The sequence below is a fragment of the Oreochromis aureus genome, linkage group 13 (genome assembly GCF_013358895.1).
Source record: "Oreochromis aureus strain Israel breed Guangdong linkage group 13, ZZ_aureus, whole genome shotgun sequence".
Taxonomy (NCBI): Eukaryota; Metazoa; Chordata; class Actinopteri; order Cichliformes; family Cichlidae; genus Oreochromis; species Oreochromis aureus.
This window is the reverse complement of record NC_052954.1, coordinates 2,150,305-2,167,974: the sequence shown is the minus strand read 5'-3', so window position 1 is coordinate 2,167,974 and position 17,670 is coordinate 2,150,305. Positions and strand designations below refer to the sequence as shown.

At 45.3% G+C, this 17,670-nt stretch overlaps 1 protein-coding gene across 1 annotated transcript in view; it reads right to left on the bottom strand.

The window, feature by feature from the left end:
* si:ch211-250c4.3 (uncharacterized protein LOC100535981 homolog) overlaps positions 1-15,445 on the bottom strand; it is a 44,404-nt gene extending 28,959 nt beyond the window's left edge. The window contains exon 1 of the mRNA XM_031741012.2: positions 15,002-15,445. Within this exon, the coding sequence (XP_031596872.1) occupies positions 15,002-15,077 (76 nt within the window). The 5' untranslated portion in view covers positions 15,078-15,445. The remainder of the gene's footprint in view (positions 1-15,001) is intronic.
* Between the last annotated feature and the right edge of the window lie 2,225 nt (positions 15,446-17,670).

Sequence of the window (17,670 nt, the reverse complement as noted above, 5' to 3'; positions counted from 1 at the left end):
CAGCTAACAGATCATCTGCAGAGGAATGGCTTATTTGAAGAGTTTCAGTCAGGTTTCAGAGCTCATCACAGCACAGAAACAGCTTTAGTGAAGGTTACAAATGATCTTCTTATGGCCTCTGACAGTGGACTCATCTCTGTGCTTGTCCTGCTAGACCTCAGTGCAGCGTTCGATACTGTTGATCATAATATCCTATTAGAGTGATTAGAACATGCTGTAGGTATTACAGGTACTGCACTGCAGTGGTTTGTATCATATCTATCTAATAGACTCCAGTTTGTACATGTAAATGGAGAGTCCTCTTCACCCACTAAGGTCAATTATGGTGTTCCACAGGGTTCAGTGCTAGGACCAATTCTATTTACATTATACATGCTTCCCTTAGGCAGCATCATTAGAAGACATAGCATAAATTTTCACTGCTATGCAGATGACACGCAGCTCTATCTATCCATGAAGCCAGGTAACACACACCAATTAGTTAAACTGCAGGAATGTCTTAAAGACATAAAGAGCTGGATGGCCGCTAACTTTCTGCTTCTTAATTCAGATCAAACTGAGGTTATTGTACTCGGCCCTGAAAATCTTAGAAATATGGTATCTAAGCAGATTCTTACTCTGGATGGCATTACCTTGGCCTCCAGTAACACTGTGAGGAACCTTGAGTCATTTTTGACCAGGACATGTCCTTCAACGCACATATTAAACAAATATGTAAGACTGCTTTCTTCCATTTGTGCAACATCTCTAAAATTAGAAATATCCTGTCTCAGAGTGACACTGAAAAACTAGTTCATGCATTCATTACTTCCAGGCTGGACTACTGTAATTCATTATTATCAGGATGTCCTAAAAACTCCCTGAAAAGCCTTCAGCTGATCCAAAATGCTGCAGCAAGAGTCCTGACAGGGACTAGAAAGAGAGAGCAGATTTCTCCTGTTTTGGCTTCCTTCATTGGCTTCCTGTTAAATCCAGAATTCAAAATCCTGCTCCTCACATACAAGGTCTTAAATAATCAGGCCCCATCTTATCTTAATGACCTTGTAGTACCATATCACCCTATTAGAGCACTTCGCTCTCGCTCTGCAGGCTTACTTGTTGTTCCTAGAGTATTTAAAAGTAGAATGGGAGGCAGAGCCTTCAGTTTTCAGGCCCCTCTTCTGTGGAACCAGCTTCCAGTTTGGATTCAGGAGACAGACACTATCTCTACTTTCAAGATTAGGCTTCAAACTTTCCTTTTTGCTAAAGCATATAGTTAGGGCTGGACCAGGTGACCCTGAATCCTCCCTTAGTTATGCTGCAATAGACGTAGGCTGCCGGGGATTCCCATGATCAATGTTCCCTCTAAGCTGCGCACGTGCCCAATTGCGCACTGCTGGCACGGTCTCTGCGCACAGAAAATCTGCGTTGCGCACAAAAAAAATCTAACCTGAATTGAAATTAAAATTAAAACTTTAACAATTCTGTTTTGCAGTGTTAGTCAGTAAGTGACTGGTTGCTCCTGTATGGGATTAGAACGATGCCACCTTATCCTATAGTCCAGCCAATAATGCGATTCACATTCGTATATACGCAGCTAATCAACGTCGCTGACAGGCTATGATAATGTTAAAAAAAAAAATTCCACCAACCGTTAACCATAATTCAATAACTCTATAAACCTAATAATCGAATGCACTTTTAACTCTTATTAGAATGAGGTTTTAACCACTGCGGTGCAAAGTTTTTAGATACTGCGCTGATAATGTATAAGAGATACAATCAGTGCTTTGTCAGTGTTTATTCAGCATTCAAGGACAGCAATATTTGCATAGTATTTTTACAGAAATATAGTGCACATATGTTTTGGGCAAAAACATTTTTGAATATTAACATACGAACATTTTTAACATACAATTGGCAAATTAGCCAATGCAAAACTTTATCTGCCTATTAAAAAAAGAAGATAATCTTCTTACAAACTGGTGTTTGTGTCATGGTCCTGAGTCTGTCTACTCAGTGTTTTGTGTTTCTTTATATTATTTCCTGTGCTTGTTTATCCTGTTATCTTTGGTTGAGGTTTGCCATTTGTTAAGGTTTTGTTCTGTGCCTGTCTGCTCCCACTTCTGTGTTCCCTCCGTCTGTCTATGGTGTCAGCTCGTGAGTCTGCCTGTCTAGTTCAGTGTCCTGTCTGGTTCTGTGTCTGTGTTTCCTGTTTTATTCTGAAAGTTCATGTCTCATGTCAGTGTGTTCAGTTTAATCCCTGTCTCGTTAGCCTCATTTCTCCCAGCTGTGTCTCCCGCCTGGTGCCCATTCCCTGAGAGCTGTGTTACTCTGGCGTTGCTCCTGTTCCATGGTCCATGGTTCCCGTTAAATCGCCTGCGTCTCTCTGATGTTCCCAGGTCTGTTATGTTAGTTCTCCCAGTTTAGGTGTCATCAGTTATTTGTCGTACTCCACTGCTTGTTGGCCACTACTCCACCCTGTAAATAAACTTCACCAGCATTTTCATCCACTGCTTGCATCTTGGGTTCTCCTTCCTCCAACACCACACGGCTCGCCTCAGCAGCCGTGACAGTACTGAACCGGCCACAATGGACCCAGCAGCAGTCAACCCGCCCGAGGAGCTCCGGGAGGACATTATTTACTCGGTAGACAAACTAATTAACTTATGGCTGGAGCATGAGGGAGAGAGTTCCGCCAAGCCATAGCTGTTCGGCTACAGCGCTTAGTTTCTGGTCTCCCTGGTTGCTCAGCTCACTTCACCCGCTCGCACAGAATTTCGTCCTGAACGAGCCGTCTTCTCCCCAGTTGCTACCACCCACCTTGCAACTCATGCTTCACCGCCTGTCCCGACAGCGTTCAGGCCCCGGTCCAGCCTTCAAATGGGAAATGCTGTCGACGCCCCCGCCACAGTCGGACCCCGGGTATCGGAGCGGCCGACTGTGGTGAGTAACAAGGATAACAGCTCTGATTTGAACTTTGAGACTTTTTCTTCTGGGGTTGTTCGGGTGTGTCAGTGGGAGCTAATTGTGAGCTTTCGTGGTAACTGATCTCTCTCAGGTGGGCATTTTTAAGACTTCAGTGAAAGCAAAGGGCTGTTGTTCTTCTGTTTCTTGAGCCTGTTAAACCCATGTCAGTTAACCCAGAGTCTGCTAAAACTGTGGCATACACCCCAGAGACTAACACCAGCTCTGATCATACCAAGACTGTTTATTCTTTCAAGCCGCAACCTCAAGCTCAGTTAGTCGGCCAAAAGTCCAGTCGCCACCTCCACCACATTCGGCCTCACAATCCATGGTTACAGCCACAGCCAGACGTTACAAACCATGTTACAATCCCTAGCCCAGTCAGTAGCCGGTTGGCAGAAGAATCATTAGCCTTATCATCCGCTCAGTCCCCAACTTCTCCACCATTATTGTCTCAACCTTTGCCAGTCGCCCTCAGCTCAGCCACCTGTTCAGCCATCATCTTCACTGACTCCTCCCCACAGCAAGCTAGGTTGATTCAACCCGAGAGAAACCGTTGTTCACCCATTCGTTCCAGGCAGAGAAAAACCAAACAATCCTGTAGACATTCCTCAAGAGCTGGCCAGTTCTGAGACTGAGATACACTCCAGGGCCTCCCCAGAGGCTGGGTTTCAGCCCCCAGCAGACTCTGGACCCCTGGAGGTTAAGAAGCCAGCTGAGGACTGCAAGCGGCAGTCACTGCCTGAGCAGAATCAATGCTCTGTGCAGCTGCAGTCTGCTGTGTGTTTGCCAGAGGCCCGTGAGCCTGCTGGTTCTGTTTTGTTCCCGCCAGAGGCCCGTGAGCCTGCTGGTTCTGTTCTGTGCCTGCCAGAGGTCCCCGCACCTGCTGGTTCTGTTCTGTGCCTGCCAGAGGCCCGTGTGCCTGCTGGTTCCGTTCTGTCCCTGCCAGAGGCCCGTGTGCCTGCTGGTTCCGTTCTGTCCCTGCCAGAGGCCCGTGTGCCTGCTGGTTCCGTTCTGTTCCTGCCAGGGGCCCCTGTGCCCGCTGGTTCTGTGACTGTCTCCGCTGGAGGGCCCGAGGAGCCCGTCCAGCCTCCTGTCTCAGCTGGGGGGGCCCGAGGAGCCCGTCCAGCCACCTGCCTCGTCAGCTGGGGGGCCCGAGGAGCCCGTCCAGCCACCTGCCTCGTCAGCTGGGGGCCCGAGAGCCCGCCCAGCCACCTGCCTCGTCAGCTGGGGGCCCGAGGAGCCGCCCAGCCACCTGCCTCGTCAGCTGGGGGCCCGAGAGCCCGCCCAGCCACCTGCCTGCGTCAGCTGGGGGCCCGAGGAGCCCGTCCAGCCACCTGCCTCGTCAGCTGGGGGCCCGAGAGCCCGTCCAGCCACCTGCCTCGTCAGCTGGAGGGCCGAGGAGCCCGTCCAGCCTCCTGTCTCAGCTGGGGGCCCGAGCAGCCCGCCCAGCCTCCTGTCTCGTCAGCTGGGGCCCGAGAGCCCCGCCCAGCCTCCTGCCTCGTCTGCTGGGGGCCCGAGGAGCCCGTCCAGCCTCCTGCCTGCCTGCTGGGGCCGAGGAGCCCGCCCAGCCTCCTGCCTGCCTGCTGGGGGCCCGAGGAGCCCGTCCAGCCTCCTGCCTCGTCTGCTGGGGGGCCCGAGGAGCCCGTCCAGCTTCCTGCCTCGTCAGCTGGAGGGCCGAGGAGCCCGTCCAGCCCTCTGCACCGTCAGCTGGAGGGCCCGAGGAGCCCGTCCAGCCGTCTGCAGCAGCTTCATCCTCGCCAGCTGCAGCAGCCCCTTCATCCTCGCCAGATGCAGCAGCCCCTTCATCCTCGCCAGATGCAGCAGCCCCTTCATCCTCGCCAGATGCAGCAGCCCCTTCATCCTCGCCAGATGCAGCAGCCCCTTCATCCTCGCCAGCTGCAGCAGCCCCTTCATCCTCGCCAGCTGCAGCAGCCCCTTCATCCTCGCCAGCTGCAGCAGCCCCTTCATCCTCGCCAGCTGCAGCAGCCCCTTCATCCTCGCCAGCTGCAGCAGCCCCTTCATCCTCGCCAGCTGCAGCGTTGCCTGGCCCGGCCTCTGCCCCTGCTCCGCCTGGCCCGGCCTCTGCTTCAGCTCCACCCTCGCCGTCGCCCGGTCCAGCTCCCGCTTCAGCTTCGCCTGGTCCAGCCTCATCGGCTTCGGCGTCGCCTGCAGTGGCCTCCACTTCAGCGTCATCAGCTTCGTTTGACCCAGCCTCTGCATTAGCTTCGTCCTCGCCTGGTCCAGCCTCCGCTTCAGCTTCAACGTCTCCTGCTCGTCCTGCTCGTCCTGTCCGTCCTGCTCGTCCGGTCCGGCCGCTTTCCAGGCCAATGACTGGACGTCCTTGCCGTCGTGGACGGCCCCCTTCCGGGCCGATGATTGGGCATCGCCGCCACTGCCTCCCGCGTGGCCGGCCTCCAGACGGCTTTCGTTTGCCTCGCCGCCGTTGCCGTCCACACGGTCGGCCCCCAGAACTGTTTCCACGCCATTGCCTACTGCGTGGCCGGTCTCCGGACCTGCCCCACTGCCGCTGCCTTTCGCATGGTCGGCCTCCGGAACTGAACTGTTTTGGCCTCCTGCGCTGTCGGCCTCCGGGTCGGCCCCCTGAACTTGGCCATCTGGGCCTTTTTGGACTCTGTCCCTCCGTCCTGGACCCCCACCGCCCGCCCTGGTCAGGTCGCTTCCTGTTTTTTTTTGGTTTTTGGGTTTTTTTTGGGCAGTTTGTTTCTGTTGGGCTGTCTGGAGCCAGCCCTTGAGGGGGGGGGGTACTGTCATGGTCCTGAGTCTGTCTACTCAGTGTTTTGTGTTTCTTTATATTATTTCCTGTGCTTGTTTATCCTGTTATCTTTGGTTGAGGTTTGCCATTTGTTAAGGTTTTGTTCTGTGCCTGTCTGCTCCCACTTCTGTGTTCCCTCCGTCTGTCTATGGTGTCACTGTGTCCGCTCGTGAGTCTGCCTGTCTAGTTCAGTGTCCTGTCTGGTTCTGTGTCTGTGTTTCCTGTTTTATTCTGAAAGTTCATGTCTCATGTCAGTGTGTTCAGTTTTACCTCTCCCCTGTCTCGTTAGCCTCATTTCTCCCAGCTGTGTCTCCCGCCTGGTGCCCATTCCCTGATTACTGGTGTGTGTATTTAAGCCTTGTGTGTTCTCCTGCCTGTTGCCGGTTCGTCTGTGTTACTCTGCGTTGCTCCGTGTTCCATGGTCCATGGTTCCCGTTCGTCGCCTGCGTCTCTCTGCCTCTCATCCCTTTTTTGTATGTTCCCAGGTCTGTTATGTTAGTTCTCCCAGTTTAGGTGTCATCAGTTATTTGTCGTACTCCACTGCTTGTTGGCCACTACTCCACCCTGTAAATAAACTTCACCAGCATTTTCATCCACTGCTTGCATCTTGGGTCCTCCTTCCTCCAACACCACACGGCTCGCCTCAGCAGCCGTGACAGTTTGATTTTGAAACAGGAAAAAAGTGGGGAAACAAATGAAAAGACTAACATTTGAATGAAACCTGAAAGCAAGTAAATACTTTCTATGCTGCCTTATGGTAAACTTTGGTAATACTGATGTATAAAGAACAACACTGGCTGATGATGAAATACAGTCAGCTGGCATGGTGACACTGCCAGTATTAACCTGCAGGGCTGGACTGGGACAAAAAATCGGGCATTTTGGCTTTAATACCTGGCCCACCAGGTATTAAAGCCATAAAGCCTTTGAATGAAGACAAACCCTGTTGTGACAGTGATGTACAGTCTTGTTGGTATATGTATGATCTCTATACAATTTACGTCAAATAAAAACTTTGTTCACAAGATTCAGATAATTATTTAATAAAAGCTAGAAATTTTAAATGAGAATAAGAAAGAAAAGTATATCTTTGCGCCCCCTTTCCCTGTTAATGCCCTACATGGCCCCCTGGCAACACTTTGCTAGACCCGCCCCTGCACAGTTACCAGCTGTCAGCTACACAGAAAAGGATCCTGGTGTTATTTGTCTCTCAGAAACAGTTCATAACTTCCCTTCAACTCATTCATGTCACCTAAAAAGTAAACCTGTTTCTCCATCACCTGTTCAGCTCTGATGATTCAGTAAGGACATCTCTGGTTTCATCTTCATGTTTCCCTCTCACCACATATCCAAACCGACATCATGACCAGCAGCTTTACAGCTGTGGCTCCAGCAAACATCAGCTGATACTAGAAATTATTATTAAATAAATTCTAACACCTGATCAAGCTTAAACGTGCTGCTGTTGTTTAGCGCGACATCCGCTGGTTTCCTCTTTCTGGCGCAAAGTGGGCGATAAAAAAAAAAAGAGAGAAAAGCCGATCAGCTGATCATTGATCAGTTTCGTGATTGAAGTAGGAACGGGAGAGAATGAGAGGAGAAGCATAAAGACAGAATAACTCCAGCTGTGTCTTTTTTTCATTATACTTAAAGTACAGGACAAACTGCGTCCCTTCTCAGCTCAATACGAAATGTGCAATATTTTCTCTGAATGCGGGACGATTCTGTTTTTTATGGGACGGTTGGCAACTCTACTAACTAACCTTATGAATAAAATAAAGTTCAACATCAGTAACATCACAGCACCCACCCAGCTGTATATAAACTCCGTCATGCTAGCTAGCGCGCAGTACGAGTTATTGTAACTGACTGTAAAAACTCAGCATAACGAAAATAAACTCCACCTAAACTTCCAAAAGTTGAATCTGTTCATCTGGACGTAGCGTTTTGTGGGAGAAACGTTTCGTCACTCATCCAAGTGACTTCTTCAGTCTCAGCCGACTGCAGGTTTCTGCAGGTTGCAGGTTGGTCAGTGATTGTTGATCAATGGTCATGGGAATTTGCATAATTATGATTAAGGAACTGACCTCACAGCCCATTGTTCCTTCAGTGGGCTGGTTTCAGTCATTATGCAAATGTACTGTTTATAAGGTTTGGGGAAACCTGCAGTCAGCTGAGACTGAAGAAGTCACTTGGATGAGTGACGAAACGTTTCTCCCACAAAACGCTACGTCCAGATGAACAGATTCAACTTTTGGAGATTTACTTTCCTGGATGATTGAGAATGCATCAAGTCCACCTAAACTTGGTTTATATCTGACCCAGATAGACTGCAGGTCATAACTTCTTACCTGAAGTTCAGTTCTCCTGACAATCGGACTGGCGGCTGCCTCGGGTCTCTCCTCCTCCTGCCTCCCCTTCCCTCATCCACCTGCTGGCCTCTGTGGAAGCTCCGACATAGCGACCACCAAACAACTGAGTTTTTTTTACACATCGGCCAGCATCTGGCCAATCCACCACCTCTCATTGTTCATGCCCTTACAAAATAAATAAATAAATAAACCTGTTAATCTGTCACCAAAAAAATGTTTTCTGCGGTGCTTGGCTCTCCTACCTTTGCTAACATGATGCTCATAGTGCAGAAGCCGATGCAGCATTCACTTACACTCGGATATCTGAGCTTCACTGTGAAAACATAATCGTACATTTGATATTTCATTGAATTTTATTGTTTTAGCTTCGGGGTGGCACCTGGGGTGGCCAGTCTGGTTGGGGGGGGGGGGGGGTGGCCTGCTGGACACGCCACTGATCTCATAGTGGACAGAATTATTTTTTGGAGTGGCACAAATAATTTGTGTGGGATCAAATTTGATGCAGAACAGCTGATTGTTCTGTAAATAGTTTGAAATGTTTATTTAAAAAAACACCTTGGCTGCATTAAAAAAAATAAATAGCTGCAAAAAACTTTGTCGTTTGCCAAAGTGAGTTACTTTTTTGAAGTAGTAACTATATAATTAATTGCCCAACATTGGTCATTATATACTGTATTTTGCAGACAGAGAGTTACAGACTCTCTCCCAGACCACAGACTCATAATACAAGTCAGAGCTTTATGAAAAAAAAGAAAAGAAAGAAAATTGTGTTTTCAAAATTGGAGTTCAAGTTATTTTTACTTCCAATAGTGTTAACATACTACACAGGTCATGAACAGGATTTTTTTTTATTTTCACTGTAAGTGGGCTAAAGCAGTTAATTAAAAGTAGTCTAACATAAATGTAAATGCTGTAATTTGATTATTTTAATAAACCATGTAACTTGGATGGATTAGATGCTGGCGTGACCACAGTGCACACGTCTGATGTCGCTCACAGTGGTCCAAGGGACGCTCAGGGAGTTTGTGTGTTCGCTCAGACACATGAAAAATTAGAGGGAACACTGCCCATGATGCATTGAGTTTTTCCTTTCCAGTCACCTTTCTCACCCACTATGTGCTAATAGACCTCTCTGCATTGAATCATATCTGTTATTAATCTCTGTCTCTCTTCCACAGCATGTCTTTCATCCTGTTTTCCTTCTCTCACCCCAACCGGTCGCAGCAGATGGCCCCGCCCCTCCCTGAGCCTGGTTCTGCCGGAGGTTTTTTCCTGTTAAAAGGGAGTTTTTCCTTCCCACTGTCGCCAAAGTGCTTGCTCACAGGGGGTCATATGATTGTTGAGTTTTTCTCTGTACCTATGAAGCGCCTTGAGGCGACTTTTGTTGTGATTTGGCGCTATATACATACAATTGAATTGAATTGAATTGAAATGAGATTCCATATTTTCTGAAAATAGAATCTAATGGGAGCACGTAAAGAGAAAAGAGTACTGGGCCAAGAATAGATTCTTGAGGAACCCCACATGTAACGGGGCTGGATGTGTATGAGGAGCCACAAAAAGAAAAACTGCTGTCGGTTATATTGGATTTAAACTATTCAAGGGCAGCTCCTTCAATACCGACACAGCTGTCCAGTCTAAACTCTAGAATACCACAATACAGAGCAAGCTCAAGTCTAAAAGCACTAAAATGTCAGCAACTAATAAAAGATCATTATAAACTTTTAAAAGCACAGTTTCAGTTCTATGTAACATTTGGAAACCAGGCTGAAATGAGATTCCATTCAAGACAATTTTCTCCAAGAATCTGGACAGAAAAGGGAGTTTAGAGATTGGTCTAAAGTTTGAAAGAACTGTTGCTTCAAGATTTGTTTTTTCAGGAGGTAAAAAAAAAAGTATTTTTTGCATTTTCTTTCTGCTTTTCTACAAGTCTGAGAGCCTGAGTGACATCCAGGGATACGTTTTAGGTTTAACACAGTTGGTTTTAAAAGGAGCAAAATTCAAGAGCATTTGAAGAAGTGGCCTTCAACAAACTGAGCAGATGATGAGCACTCGGCTTAAGGGAGTGATTGTCTAAGGGAGGGGCCCCAATATTCTGATTAACAGCAGAAGAATGTCCAGCAGTGATGATGCAGAGGTCACGCACATGTAAAAGGTTTAACTGGTGAACATGGCCCAGAAATTTGAATTATAACAGACATGTGATCAGAAAAGTTTAAACTGCAAATTTGAATATCACATAATTACAGAGCACGAGATAAGACTGAATCCAAAGTATGTCCACGCTCATGGGAGGGGCCGCTGCCTGGTTGAACAAGATTAAAGTCAGTAAGGTTCAGGAAGTCTTTTACAAGAGGTTTCAAAGCTGCCATAAATATCAGCAGTGAGCATTTAAAACTGTTAAAATGGTGAATTTGAAGTACTGTGGGTAAGTTTAATGATTCCCTATGATTCTTTATGGTGGACAGTCAATGACAGGTTACATCCAGGACATCAATTATTCTTATTTATATTGTGAATTTATTTAATTTGATGATTTTTGATTAGATTAATTCGTTTAATTCTACCTTTTATACTGGCGTCATGAATCAGCCTCACAGTGTTTGTAACATCTGCTTATATCTTGCTGAATTCAGCTGGAGCCTTAAATCCACAAGAAGCAGTGAGCAGCACATGTCAGCTGATCACAGCCTGCAGCTCACAAAACAAATGATTATGTGACTTGTAATTCTTTTCCACATGGTGCACCACTACACCTGATCTTAGGGTTTCTGCACATGCCAAATCCTATTTTAACACATCCTGGCTACTGTTGATGGTTTTTAAATACACAGCATGAAGAGCTGAGCTCATACTGGCTGTTAGAACTAAATTATATGTAGCCTGAAAGACAGCACAATACTTGCCTTTAAAGACTGTTACTTTGAGTGCATGATAACTATTCTAGGAAATACAGATGAGATTATCAGTACTCTTACCAAATGAGCAGAACATTACATTTAGAAAGCTACACTAGGTATCAGCGTTTTTCATCAACATGAGTTTATAATAATCATATCAGAAATAATGTTAACATTTTAAGATAAGACAAGATAAGATGGCCTTTATTAGTCCCACAGGTGGGAAATTTGTTTTGTTACAGCAAAAGTGCAAAGTTATGTAGCAGAAATTAGAAAACACTGGAATGCAATAAAATAAAATAAAATAAAATAAAATACTATGTACAATAGAATAAAATAGAATAGAATAATATATACAATAGAATAAAATAGAAATACAAATACTATATACAACTGAGTAGGAAAATACAAAAACACAACTTCGTCAGAAGAAGAATTGCACATATAGCAGTCTTATTGCACATGTGTGGATGTGTGTGTTTGATCAGTTGAAGTCTTTGTTGTGGAGTCTGACAGCAGTGGGGAGGAAAGACCTGCGAAATCTCTCCGTCCCACACCGTGGGTGCTGCAGCCACTGAAGGAGCTGCTCAGTGCTGTCACAGTCTCATGCATGGGGTGGGAGATGTTGTCCATCAGGGATGACAGCTTAGCCGCCATTCTCCTGTCACTCACCACCTCCACTGGGTCCAGAGGGCCTCCCAGAACAGAGCTGGCCCTTCGGATCAGCCTGTTCAGTCTCTTCCTGTCCCCAGCAGAGATGCTGCCTCCCCAGCAGACCACACCATAAAAAATGGCTGAGGCCACCACAGAGTCATAGTGTATTTTAATAAAGTAACAAAGTGCTGAAGGTAGGCTGAGCAGCAGTTATATATTTATTGTTACATGAATAGTATCGTGCTACTCTTTTGTCTCTTTCGCCTCACTCTCTGACCAGTCACAAGTTTCACTTCAGTTTGAATTAAAGGTTTTGTTCATTTAATTGCATTAACCCAGTGTTAGCCAGCACTGATGCTTCTAACTGGAGAGAGATGAGGCAGGTCCGCATGTGTCCGTTTGGCGAGGTTACTTTGTTATGTCAGTTGTAACTCCTTCACAGAGTTTACTTGTCAAAGCCAAATAGCAGCTGATGTGTTTTCAGTGACATAAGAGCCCAAAACTGTATTTCCATAAACAAGTAACAGAAAAGACAAAACCATCAGAGCGATTAAACTATGTACAGCAGCTTGTCTCAATAATCCTGTACCCCTGTGATTCTCACTCTCGGGATTCTTTTTATTTTCATCATAGACTTTCAGTGGAGGTCTGTTCATGTGAATTGCCAGCACACAAAAATGGGCAAGTGTAATTACACACTAAGGCCAAGTCAGCCATGTAAACAGACTTCTGGCCATTGTGATCCAATCCCCATCCATCCCTAAAGTGCTCTCTGTGCAGTAATTGTCAGCTGGACAGGTGTCGCCGTGATCCAGCTGTCCTCATCCTGGCCAAACAACACAAACAGGTATTTTATCCTGTAATTTACAGCAGTCTCTAGTGTCTGTGCTTTCTGAACCCAGCAACATATTATTACAGACAGTCCACCAACGCAGCCCCCACCCAAATTCATTCTAAAGCCTCGTCTCTGTCTGAACATGTCCTTCATATTTATTCACATTCCACTGAATTTTCAATCAAGCGAGTACTTAAAAAGTCTGAGTTTTGGGACTAATGCTGTTAAATTAGAGTAAGCAGATTGCCCTGTTGCCTCCTCCTGATGCCTTAGGCTTTCACACCTTAATAACAAAGCTCTGAGCTGCCTTGAAGGCAGAGGGAACTAGAAACATCCTGTCTCACTGTTTGATGATAAAATTTATGTCACTGGGATTCAATTGCACCCAAGTGGTATCAAGACCTTAGTTAATGTTGCATTGTGAGTGTGGTTTAATGATTATTATTAAGGATCTAATCAGTTATTCCATCTAAGAACAGAAATGCCAAAACAACAGTTGGGTGAGTGGTGGTCTTACGGAGTTACATGTTTGCAAAATGAATTTCCTCAAATAAATAACAAAAACTTTGGCATCTCAGAATCATTTGTTGTATTACGATAACAAATAAAGTTCTCCAGTTTGTGTTTAATTTGCAGGTTTTCCAAACTGTAATAATGATAATACAAATGCTTAATGTGAGCAGTTATCTGGAAATAATTTTAAGCAGCTCTGGTGACATCAGATGCTTTTTTGACTGCTGGACATTTTTCAAACTATAATGATGATGATGATATGATAATACCTCAGGTGAGGAAGCTAAACTGTGATATTTATTCGGTAAAGGCTATGTTACTTAAAGTTTCCTGTAAAAAAAAAAAGATTTTTTAAAATAAAAATAATATTTATTTCTAAATTTAAAAAAACATGATAAAAGTATACTGTATGTGTGCTACATGGCGAATAAGCAAAAGTATCATAAAGAAGAAATACAAACTGTGAATGTGGCTCCAAAGACGATCATCATACATCCTTAAGTGAAGCACTTTCTTTTTTCCTCTCATGAAATCACCTTCAAACTGCACACGCTCTTATAAAAGGTGGCTTTAATTTTCTCATAGATGTTGGCTAAACCTTCTGGTTTGTGCCATCTGGCTGTCTCTTAATACAGAGAACGATATTTGTCTCTTTAAAAAAAACACACACACTACACATATATGGAAAGCCTTTGGGCTTAGCTGTTGGTTTAGTTGGCCTCTGACAACACGAGGTCATAAACAGGCTGCGACAGGCCTGCTATTTTTACAGCCCTGCTGTGGTGTGTGTTTGTCAGGGTCACTGTGGGTGGTTAAACTGACCACTTATCATCTGGAGCTACAGAAGAAGAGGCTCAGGTGGAGCAGCCAAGCATTTTTTGTTGTTTTAGGAAGCCTGGTCTTCTGGGTTTAGAGCCAAGGTGGTGGTATATTATCAGTCTCTTTTTGTCTACAAGACATCCATCAGGTCTAATTTCATGCGACCTGGTAGAGACGTGGAAAAGTCATCAAATTCTTGTGTGGATCTCGATCAATTTCATGAAAACTAATGATTGTCTTTACTCTTTAAATCTTGATAAAACTGTTTCCAGCTGTTGCACATATTCTGAATAAATTATGACAAATAAGCAGTTTTTTCTGGATTTGTTCAACTGACTAAAGTATCACAAACAAAAACACGGAAACTGACATTGCCTTTATATTTTACATAGACCGAACAGATAACAGAATAAGTCAAGCATCTAGCCCTTCAGTCCTTCCTAGCTCATCGATCATTATTGGCCTAGGACCTGGAACAGCACGCCATCCCCACTCATAGCCCTTTCTTATTTTCTAAAGCAATGTTGTTTTCAACTAGAGCATTTCTAAATGCACAATCTGTTTTATTTTTACAGTTAGACTTGAGTACTAAAAAGTTTCACAACAGGAATTCCACTGCAGTTTATCTGCAGTCAAACATAAATGAAATAAATCAGATGAGCCCTGCTGTGAGGGCAGTAAATCAAGCTAGTAGCATATGTTATTGTGTATCTGCCTCCTACACTGAGCTTATATTGAAACAGAAGGCACAGCTGGGGTCCCTGTTATGTTTTCCACTACTTCCTGACCACGGTGCCATCCATCCGTGCTACTCAGTCTTCTAGTCTTTATCAAAGTCAGTGGGGCCCCATCTTATCAAAAACCATTGAGATAAGACAAGAATGTGCAGGAGCACTGTAACTCAAGTCAGAACTGCTTCTATTAGTCTCTCCCATTCTTGGTGCTGTCTTTGCATTGATGAAATTAGTGGCTGTCCTTTATCTGATGATTAAATGGTTACAAACTGAAAGCTTGCTAGTAGTTGCACAAGTACCACAAACAAAAACAAAACTGACATCAGCTTTTAATTTTATAGAACAATAGCTCACACATCTGCTCCTCAAGATTCAAAACCCTTTGAAGAACAAGAACAGCTGAGAAACAAAAGGCTTCAGGACTTTATGAGGGGAAAAAAAGAGCACTTTACCTTTCCTCCAAGGGGCCATGATGGAAAATGACTTCTGCCAGCTGATGACAAGTGCAGCCTTTTTTTTCACACTCATCTTTCGTAACAAATTTTGAATTTCAGAAAACTTAAAGGTGAGTTTCACAGAGGAAAGACGAAAGAAAAGGTCCTTAGAGATTCTTCATGATGTATTCTGCCTTGAAGATCAGCTGTGGGAAATGTGTCTGTTGTTGGAGGAGCTTGCGTAGAGGCTGCCCTCTATAGCAGAGTCATGATTCCTGTGTCCCTTGGTGCTTGAGTGAGTAAAAGCAGCTCCTCGAGCTGAGGAGGGGCCGGGCTCAGGCAGCAGCATTCAGTCAGGAGAGCAGGAGGAGGAGTGCTCGGAAGCCAGAGGGGGAATGGCCACGAGACATCAACTACAAAGCAATGTGCAAGGAGTGAAGTGCTTCCAGTATGTACACAGCTTAGTAACAAAAACAAATATGACAAATGAGAAGTGTTTATCTGGTAATGCAGTCGTACTCTCATTATTTTCTTTTCTCAGTAGGTAATGGATGAAAGTTAATTACTTCAATTTTGCAATGTAAAAATTGTAACTTGTTTCCTTTAAAGGAGTCCAACAATAAAACACGTGGGTTTAGACTGTGGAGGCTGTTTCTCCCAATCACACCCCTCTAGATCACACGATCCCCCCCAGGAGGACAATACAGTCCCCAGAAGAGTCACCCACAAATACAAGGGATTCCAGGATTATATATTAAATTATATAAGCTCTTTAAAAAGTTTAAATGACCAATTAAATCATCATTCTATATGCATCCATTCACTCGAGCGTCCCACCCAGAAACTACAAAACAGTTCTGCTGATGTTTGTCTGTCCGTCCTAGCTGGAAAACTCAAAAACCAGTTTTATTTGCTGTTGACCATCATCCACCTGTGCCTTACTCAGTGTTTCTTTTTATCTGATTTAGTGCTCAGCTCAGATAAAATAATTATTGTGGTTGATTTTAACATCCATGTAGATGCTAACAATGACAGCCTCAACCTTAATTATTAGACTCAGTTTGCTTTTTTCAAAATGTAGTCCAAAACACATTGATGCAGATACTGCCTGTGACACATTTCTCACAGTCGCAGCACGGCTGCAGACACAGTATTCAGAGGCATTTTTCATTTTCTGTTTTTAATCACGTCTCATTGGACTCCACTTTGCTTCCACCAGTTTGTGAACTGTCCGGTAGGAATAACAGCACAATTGATCTCATGTATGCTAATGTGAGGGATGCATACAGAGTCACACCTCTACCCCAACTCTGAAAGTCAGACCATAACTACAGTACACTCCTCTGGTTAAAAGGCAGTCTGCTTCACCACACTGTATCGGGAAATGCCCTGAGAGACTGCTTTGAATCCGCTGACTGGGATGTGCTGCTGGATCCACGTGATAAGGACAATGAAGGGACCGCCAGCTGTCTGACTGACTACCTGAACATCTGTGTGGATGTGGTCTCCCCTGTCAAGACAGCACAATGTTCTTCTAATAACAAACCTTGGATAACACAGGTGGTGAAGGGTGTCCTCAACAGGAAGAAGGGGACCTTCAGAATAAAGGACAGGACAGTTATCAAGTCAGCACAGCGGTAGGTGAAGCAGTGCCTGAAGGTGGCCAAGGACACCTACAGGAAAAAACGTGGAGGAGAGGCTACCTGGATCGGCAGCTAGCCCACAGAAAGACCACACTATATCAGGCTGAAGGATATCAAGTCTTACGCTCAGCAGCACTGGTGCACCTCAGGGCATGGTGCTGGCCCCTCTTCTCTTCACCTTATACACTTCAGACTTCTGCTCAGTGATGTGTCATGGTCAGAAATTTGCAGATGACACAGGCATCATGGGGTGTATAAGGAATGGCAGAGAAGATGAGAAGAGAAATCTGGTGAGTGACTTTGTCTGGAGCCAGAGGAACCTCCTACAGCTCAACACCTCAAAGAACAAGGAGTTTATCGTAAACTATGGAAAGTCCACACCATGTCATTGACCAGTTCTTTTTAGTTTTTATTCTTCCTATAGTGTGTGTGTGTGTGACTATGAAAATCCCTGTGTTTTTCTCACAAATGTACTTGATAATGAGGGTGGGAAGCTGCAGCAATGCCCCCAGAAGCGTGGGGGCAGACAGAGTTGGAAACAGGACAACCGCACCATCAGCCAGTCATCAACCAGTTCTGACAGAGGGAAATGAGGTTGAGGTTGTGGGAAACTACAAGTATTTTGGAGCTTAGCTAGACAACACACTGGACTGGTTTTGCAACACGGCTCACAGGATAACATCTGCAGGAAACTCCTGTGGATGTTCTACCAGTCTGTGGTCACCAGTGGGATCTTTTACGTGGTGGTGTGCTGGGGGAGAAGTACATCCAGAAAGGACTCCTGCAGGTTGGAGAAGCTGATCAGACAGGCTGGCTCTGTGGTTGGCATGAAGTTGGACTCTCTGCTGACAGGCAGAGAAGAGGACCCATGGACAAACATCTGAATATTATGGATAATGTCAGCCACCCTCTGCACACTGTCATCAACGCACAGAGAAGCCTGATCAGTGACAGGCTGCTCCTCCCCAGCAGGACTAAAAGCCCCTTTGGAAGGAGTAGCAGCAGGGGGAGGAGAGGGGTGGATGATGTAGACGCAGTGACCTA